The sequence below is a fragment of the Lactuca serriola genome, chromosome 7, assembly GCF_051521515.1.
Source record: "Lactuca serriola cultivar US96UC23 chromosome 7, Lser_US96UC23_V15, whole genome shotgun sequence".
Taxonomy (NCBI): Eukaryota; Viridiplantae; Streptophyta; class Magnoliopsida; order Asterales; family Asteraceae; genus Lactuca; species Lactuca serriola.
The window spans coordinates 161275199-161284288 of NC_136414.1; the positions used below are offsets into that span (position 1 = coordinate 161275199).

Consider the following 9090-nt stretch of genomic DNA (forward strand, 5'->3'; position numbering starts at 1 on the left):
TAACATTAGCATGCTTCTACTTTTATAAATTGAAATTTTTAATCATTTGTCATTAAGCGTGCTTCTACTTTCATAAGTTGACATTTTCTATAATTTTACTTTTTAAAACACTTTTAAATTGTTATTTTAACCCTCTTTATTTTGAATTTTATAAAATATCATTTTCACTCCTTTTGTTTTTGTACCTGTTTATGTATGTGTCGGTATAAATTTGAAGTGATCAACATTTCAACGTAAATTTAGAACTTACGTTCGTTAATTTTTTTTTAAACTTGTTTTTTTATGTACACGTGAACATAAATTCGAGTCTGTCTACATTTCGACATAATTTTTTTTTTGACGTTTTCATGCTTATTTTTTTGTATGCTTTCTATGTATAATACATGTCACGTACTACATTATTTGAATTTCTTTTTGTTAACTTAAAAAAAAATCATATATACTTATTTTTTTGTACATATCAATATAAATTTTATTTTCTTTACGTTTTAGTGTTTATTTTTATATACGTTTCCTAAATTTGATCACATATAATACGTTTTCATTTGATACCAACCTTGTATATTTATCTACCGACAAATGCAATGGTACCTAATTTTTATCTATACAATCATCAAAATTCAACTTACAAAACGAATTGATGCTGCTGCAACGTGCATGTAAAATCCTAGTTCCAATTTAATCTCTATGTATTACAACATTATACATTCATCACCAAAATCTATCCAATCATAACATTCATTTTGAACCTTTTTTTCTCTATTAAAATATTATAGTTTAAAAAAATCTTCATATTTATGGCATTGGTTTTCAATTTTTCTTTGTTAGGATATTACACTTTCAAAAAAAATCAGCATCCATTTTCAGTTTCTCTCTCTTAAAAATTTAAAACGTAATACTTTGAAAAATCTGTCCAATTATTTCAAAATTGGAGTACAACGCTATAATTATAACGTTTTGGTTGTCGAACATTAATCTTTGTAAAAAAAAAGTATTTGTAAAGCAATGTATCATGAACACAAACGACAAATCGAATCCCAAAAAAAAAAAACAAAACTCTTGAGCAATGATTCAGACTTTTTAATCAGACAAATAAAAAAAAGCCGAAAAGCAACAAAATTTTGAAATAAATGAATATGTGAAGCACTTTGAGGCTTCTAAAAAGAATCAAAGTAATGAGGAAAATGGCTGAAACATTAAACTTGCATGACGAATGAATGTTTCACCGGTTTAAATTAGCCTCCAGAATGTGAGACAGGGTTTGTAACAAAGTTTCCATCCTGGTAAGTGTGAATGTATTGCTGTGGCAAAGGGTGTTCCGCCTGTAACCATATCATTACATTAAACAGTACATGACATGACAACACAGAACAACTTTTACTGTGTTTGACCTGTATTGGACTGAGACAGAAACTTTGCTTTCGATCTCTTGTGTGTGCAAATGACGTAACTACCCCTAGAAAGTTTTTTAAGAAAAAAAAAACGGAAGCAAGCATACCAGATCAGCATCAGGATCTGAGGAAGGCACCATGACATTAACTTCAGTTGCTTTAGCAGTTGTTATAGAAGTTTCTAGAGACTCTCGGCTCAAGTACAGCTGACACCCTGCTGTATTATCTATAGAAATCGTAGGGGCTGCACCCTATACATTTATATAATAACAAAATAACATATTTCTCTTTCACCATATTATTATTATTAACTAATATTAATTCAACAAAACTGATATGTAGGAAATATTACCTGGCATTGCACCTCAATACTGCTACAGTTAACAGTCTCAAAAGCAGCAACCACATCCTGTTTTCCAAATTTAACACTCAGTCATCACACATACACAAATTTACATTAAAAAAATAATCAATAATGTTTTACTTACAGTGAATAAAACGCCCATTTTTGTGCATTTGTCAACAGTGATGTTGTTAACTTTTCCTGCATTCAGTAAACAAGGTCAAATTAATTATCGTGAAAGAATTAGTTAAGTTGTGGGACAGAATGCCACGTCATCAGTTAGTTGATTCCTTGTTTGAATTTTGTATATGGGCAAATTGCAGGAAGTAAGTAGTAATGTATTTTTTTTCCTTTTTTTTCACTTTATTTTCTTCTATAACTAGGGTGATATTACCCCCGTTTTGCGGGGCCGTAATCTGTAAATTTTGTATTAGGCAAGGACCATTTTTGTAATTTTTTTAAACACATTGACTGTTTTTGTGAAAAAAATATGCACAGAGACTTTTTCTGTAAATTACAGGGACTGTTTTCGCAATTTATTTTCTATGTAGCACCAAATCTCACTTTCGTAAATTTGTTATTAGGAAGGGGCATATATGTAGATTTTTTAAACATATGCACCACTCCTGTAAATATAATTATGCACAGGGACCTATTCTGTAAGTTACAAGGACCGTTCTTGTAATTTATTTTCTGTGTAGGGACCAAATTTCTATGTAGGGACCAACATGCCAATATACGAAAGGTGAAGGGGTGGAAAATGTTGTTGTTCAAATTTGAGGGGGGTAAAACTAACATTTTACAAAGTATGGGGGTGGAAAGTGGCATTCGACAAAGTAACAGTGAGGGAAGTGAGAACGTACGAAAATGTAGGGACCAAATCTGCCAACATAAGAAAGTTTTGTGGCAAAAGTCTGAAATAAAAAAATTTGTGGCCAAAATCTAAAATAACAAACTTTTGTGGCCAAAGTGTAAAACTCTAAAACTATACTTTGTGGCCAAAATCTAAAATAAGAAACTTTTGTGGCCAAAGTATAAAACCATAAAACTATACTATTCATAAGTACTTTTGTTTTAATATATGTATCATAATATCATTCTTATTCAATGGGAGTTGAATTTATAGTTCATCATGATACCAAAGCTATGTTTTTTTAGTAAGTCTTTTCAACTTCTAATAATTAAATTTAAATTCTTTTAATTATGGAGGGAGAAAAAAAATCTAATTTATTACCTTTGATCTGTAGAACTGAATCTTTGCATCCAAAAATATATACAGTCTGCTTAGGATCACAATCATCAATCAACAAATCCTTCACACCAATTTGATTCTCAACAACCCATCTGTATATTGTGTAAAAAGTATACAAATAAACATATAATAACCTTATATGTCCAAATGTATTACAAAGCATATAATATAAATCTAAAATCAAGAAATAGCAACCTGCTTTCATTTCTTTCCATTACAACATTACACTTTCAGTTTTTTTTTTCTTATTAAGGCATTGTACTATGAAAAATCTATCCAATTATAACGATGATTGGGTAGATTTTTCAAAGTACAATGTAGTAAAAGGAAGAAGTGAAAGTGAAATGCTATAAATATAATAAACAAATAAATGGAAGTATGTTGCTATTTCTTGCATTTTACACTGTAAAATACTCACTTGCGACCCATTACAAGCTCAAGCTTTGGAGGCCCAGTTTTAGCAGCAGTTTTTGGTGCACTCTTTTGAACTTCATTTTCACCAGAACTCACAAACCCTGCTCTATCTTTGCGATTTTTGGTCTTCATATCATCTGTAACCTTTCTCAATCCTGAAACCATGAAACCATGAGTCAATAACTTTACAATGTACCTAGAAACAAAAAAGGAATAAATGCAATAAATAGCAACATACTTTCATTTCTTTCTATTATAGCATTGTACTTTTAGTTTTCTTTTTTTTTTTTTTATATAGACATTTTCTTATGAAAAATCTATCCAATTCTCGCATTGATGACAAGTGTCTTAAAATATTATTAATTTTATCAAAATGTGACAGTTGTCACCATTTTACATCGGTAGAAAAATAAGTAGGAAGAAAATGTAGGAGAATATTTAATTTCTCCACTTTAAAAACTCTACCAAATTATGGCATTGAAAATTGCTATTCATAAGGCATTGTACATTTGTACTATGATAAATCTACCCAATTATAGCACTGTACTTTCAGTTTTCATTATTAGGACATTATACTTTATAAAATCTACCCAATTATAGCACTAAAAATTGCTATATATTTGGATAACATTAGGTTTTTTCAAAGTACAATATTAAAATAACGAAAATGAAAGTAAGGTGTTATAATGAACAAATCAATAGAAGTACATTGCTACTTCTTACATTTAACCCAAAACAAAAATGGCGTTTTGGAAATTAAACTTACCAGAAGTAACCGGCTTTGAACTAATTTCCTGAAAAACAGCAGCCATTCCTTGGCCTTGCTTTGGTCGGGATGAAGAAGAAGATGCCAAGTTGGCAAGTGAAGCTGATGGAGGATTTGGGGCAGATGGTTGGGCAGATTTTGGGGCAGAAACAACTGCACCCGTTGTACTCCATAAAGGTCCCAAAGGATAGTGAGCTTTCACATAATCCCTTAACCCTGGAACATAAAGTTCCTTAAGAGCTTTAGCCCATTCCACATGATATGGATCTTTATTTTTGTATTCTACAAGAACCTACAATCAATATACCAACAATCAGTCAATCACAAGTCACAACCCCTGTTAACTTTAAGAAAAGGGGGTGGATAAAGATGAAATGATAAGTGATAAGTACCTTGTTGTTGTAAAATTCAGCTGATTGCCAACATTCTTCCACGTGTCCAATAGGCATGCTCATTCCTGAAAAGATAAGAGCAAATAATTGTTGCTTTGATGCAAGATTGATGTTGAAAATGGGAAAATATGAAGTGAGAAGTAAGAGTTTTTGCTTACCACAGCCTTTCCCTGTATATGCAATCCAGATTAAAGCTGATAGACTCTCAGAAGCAGCTTTTAAGTGGTTGAAGAAATCAGAACGCTTTCCTTCTGACATGTTATTTGCTTGAGCTAACTTATCATTTAATGGTTTTAAAAATTCTGTCATTCCTCCCCCATCAGGTTTCTGCATGATTGATATGTAGAAATTAAACTTTGAATACAATGATTCACATTACTTCACATTCACTAACAAAAGAGTCTATGGGTATATAATAGGATTAATGTAAAAAATAAAAGTAGAAGAAAGAAAAGAATACTTCATCTTCTAAATCAATCGGAGACTTTTAGGTTTTGTTTTTATCCCAAAATAAATGTGGCTTCGATTTTTTTTGGTTTTAATCAAATTCAACTACATCTTGATGGAGCTTTTTTCATAACAATCTGTTTTATCGAATCCAAGGAATGTTCATGTCTCGTTTTTCATCCAATTTCACAAACACAAAAGAATTAAATATAATGTACGTAACATATGTGCATGAAACAGCTACTTAGATGTTTAAACACGATGCATTTCTAGTTTTTAATACCTAATTGATCAATCGCGATGATTTACATGATAAATTCTCTTCTGATTTGGTAGAAACACACGAAATACGTGAATTAAACAGAAGAAACGAGTCCCAAACTTCATTCACGATAATCAACATGATTCCATTTATACGCGTAATGCCGATCACGATTGTAAATGAAAAAAATGTAAAAAATTCACCTGAGTTTGTTTGATCTTCATGAGAAGCTCCTTCTGAGTAGCGAAAGCCTGACTGAGAACAATCGTAATATCATGAACTTGTCCGCCGATCTTCTCGGCAGCAAGGGATACCTTAACGACGTATTCCACGAGCAGATCGTCATATGCAACGATTGACGGTTCCGATGCCGCTGATACGGCGTCAAGTGTGCCGGATGGGGGCTTGGAACCGGGGGAGAGCGATTCCAGCCGAGCTATGGCGGACTCCAATCTCTGAATCAACTTCTCATCCATTTGGACGAGCGACTTCCTGTATCGGATCTGGTGTTTGGTGTGTGTGAAGGTGATGCTTTTTTGGTTTTTGAAACGCCAAAACCGGTGAGTGCGTTTGCCGGTGATTTCAGGGGAACAACATGCAATCGTGCGTGTGACACGTGTCGTTTATCAAATATGCTCCCTTTTTCTACGTTCATGTAAAAATAAAAATAGCAAAAAGTAATGTAATGTCAGTTTGTTTAATACGACATAGCTTTAATCGTTTTTTTATGAAGCGTATTTATTTATTATGAGTAACAAGGTTACTTGTTAGTTGTTTCACATTGTAACATAAATGTTTAAACATTAATAATAAAAAAATATCAATATCAGCATCAAGATGCTTTAATGGTGAACTTTCTAAAATGGAGAGATCAATGTTCATTGTCTAAATTATATTGATGTTTTTTTTCTTTAAATTTATTCGATTTAGAGAGTATCGGGTTAATGAGTTGAAGAGATCTCCAATTGATGAGGTACAAACATAAAGTGTGCATATACACCAACTCATGGGTTATAAATTAAAGAATACGACAGAATTTAATACTTTCTAAAAAATGATCATATAATTTCTTTTCTCATAAAGGAAATAAAAGACCAAAATCTTAGAACATTTTGGCATGTCTACTTATAATCTCATTTCATAATCTTCTAATAGACGAATCGTTATATCTCAATCTAGCATAAAGGTTGAATATCAGGGGTGAAAAACCTAGTTAATGAAACATGTTGATTCGAAACTAATAACGGGAGTTATGCATGTCCCTTCTCAAGACCACAATTATCTATACGAAGTTTATATGTATTTGTGTGAACATGTATCATCAACATACAAAACACATTCAACTTACATTCACCATACCTTGAAAAAAACACAAAAGGTCGAGTTTGGGTGTTACATATTCCTTTTTTTATATCAGTTAGCCGAGATCTTTACCAAATGACTACCATGACATTTACTTGGTGACATTCATGACAATCAAATAATATGTTTTCATCTTCTTGGACTGACCGAGAGAAATAAAAAAGAGTCGTGATGAAAAAAGTGGAATTCTTCTACGGTTCATTGCTTATTTTTTGCATGTTTTACTTCCAAAATACAAAGAGACCGAGATGGTGTATTAGATAAATATTTGGTAAATATTGTTGTTGGAATATGAGATCCAAAACACACAATGAAAACATTAAAAAACGTTGACCATCACATAGCACCACAAATCCATGTTCGTCGAATTACAAGCAACAAAAACTAACCTATAGTTACCTAGAGAACCATAATGGAATGTGTGCGCTTTAGAGGTTTTTGTGCTTTATTTTTTTGTATTTACGTTGTTAGTATGTTTTATGGATGATGATGTTAGGTCCATTGACATGACCTAAACAACACTGATTGACAACACCGCATATCAGCATGATGTGACAACACCGCCAAACAACATTGCATGGACAACCAACCAACTAGTCAGGGGCTAGGCTGGGAAACCAAGTAATACTGTCGGGTGGTCATGTCATTCGGTGCTGCCACGTCGTGCTACCATGCGGTGTTGCAAAATGTGTTGTCAAAATGTTTAGGTCATGTCAATTTACCTAACATCATCACCCATAAAAACATACTAACATTGTAAATACAAAAATAAAATATAGTTGCCTCTAAAGCACACACATTACATAATAGTTTTTTGGGTAACGGGCTTTGAATTTTGTCCATATTTAAACAACCATGTTTTTTTCGTACACGTTTGACCATTAAACTTGTTTGAACTTATAAATGGGTAATATTATTGGTAACTAGAAAAGATTCACCGGCGTTGCCGGGGTGGGAAAGTATTGCTTTGTAAAGTAAAGTAGCATGTTGAATTGCATTGAAATAATCTAGTAAAGGAAGATAAACAATGTCATCTAATTACATAAGTAAGAAATCTAAATCATTATTTCTTGCAATAAATGAGGAAAATAAAGAAATGGTCTCACAAATTGAACTTTATTGTCATGTATGGCAGCGGCCGGAAAACCAATCCGGAAAATATAGACCGTTGTTTTTTGTCCGTTAATGTGAGGGTAATTTGGTCTTTTAAGGTAGTAGGGACTGAATTTGTGACGACGGGTAAACCATATGGACCATTTATGTAATTTGGCGGTGGTGGTGGTGGTGGTGATGACAGCTGGTGGGTGGCTTTATGATATTGGGTGAGTATTTTCTAATAAATAAAACATTAATTTAAAACCAAAAAGAGAAATATAAATTAATAAAAAAATCGGATTAAGAGTAAAAGAGTGATTTCGGTTTCTATTCTTGTCCTCAATGTGTTAAATCTGGTAAACCACAGGGACCAATCGTGTAGTTTTGTCTAATAATAATAATAATAATAATAATAATAATAATAATAATAATAATGAGGGACCATTTCTGCCAAAAGACTAAATACTAATAATATGTAATAAAATGCGAGGGTTATGAAAAATTCAAACGAAAGTGAAAGGGTTGTTTGTGAACAAAAGCATAAAGGTGAAGGGTCAATGTTGTAAGTAGTTTTTTAAAACCAACATAAGTTGGAGAACCAAAGTGACAAAAAAAATTAACAAAAGAAAATGAGCAAACATACATAACCTTAGAAACCAATCTTGTCAAAAGACTTAGAAAGTTTACTATCAAAATAAGTTTACTGATCAAGGACAAAAACAAGTTTACTGGTCAACTACAAAAAAAAAAAAAAAAAAAAAAAGGTTTACTTATATCAAGTATTAATAGAAAACAAAATATTGTTACTGGTTTATTATGATTTTGTCAAAATATATTAAAATTCATGTTTTATAAAGATAAAAATAAATTTTATAATAACAAAAGTTTATCGAAACATATTCAATATTGAATGTATTGATTAACTTTATTAAACGGTATAATTTATTTGGAATACTATCTAAATTTTATCAAGAATTAAATAAAAAAAGAAATGATATAAAATGTGTATTGGATGTAATGTAATGACTATAAATGAAATAATAAATTATGTTAATAAAAATGGTGAGGGCCATCCATGGCATATCATTATCCACTTTAATTAACTTCACAGATACCTTTCATATCATTATCCACTATAACTTCACAAATACCTTTCAAGAAAACACCATTAAAAATCTTGTTGTATGTCTTGAATGGCGTTTCTTTTGGCTAAATAAAAGAAGGAATGGAAAGCCATTACTACTACTAGTCCACTTCCTTACCTAGTTCTATTCCATCATACCAAATATACTCACACTCATATAAAAAAAAAAAAAAAAAAAAGGTGACACTTCACGATTTCCCTGTGGTTCTAAAAGCTACCATC

The 9090-nt window shown here is 31.6% G+C and overlaps 1 protein-coding gene across 1 annotated transcript; it reads right to left on the reverse strand.

Annotated features, from left to right (window-relative positions):
• Positions 1–1038: 1038 nt before the first annotated feature.
• LOC145061777 (cyclase-associated protein 1-like) lies at positions 1039–5881 on the reverse strand. The gene is made up of 10 exons (XM_079009338.1): positions 5471–5881; positions 4717–4885; positions 4559–4623; positions 4167–4458; positions 3405–3555; positions 2969–3078; positions 1880–1935; positions 1744–1800; positions 1499–1642; positions 1039–1322 (listed from the first exon to the last, which is right to left on the reverse strand). The coding sequence occupies exons 1-10, from the start codon at positions 5741–5743 to the stop codon at positions 1236–1238; spliced, it is 1404 nt and encodes a 467-aa protein (XP_078865464.1). The 5' UTR covers positions 5744–5881; the 3' UTR covers positions 1039–1235.
• Between the last annotated feature and the right edge of the window lie 3209 nt (positions 5882–9090).

Coding starts and splice junctions, on each gene's coding strand:
- LOC145061777 (XM_079009338.1), bottom strand. CDS start 5,743: ATGGATGAGAAGTTGATTCAGAGATTGGAGTCCGCCATAGCTCGGCTG. Junction 4,624..4,716: donor ATATACAGGGAAAGGCTGTG/GTAAGCAAAAAC, acceptor TTATCTTTTCAG/GAATGAGCATGCCTATTGGA. Junction 1,801..1,879: donor AAATGGGCGTTTTATTCACT/GTAAGTAAAACA, acceptor TTTGGAAAACAG/GATGTGGTTGCTGCTTTTGA.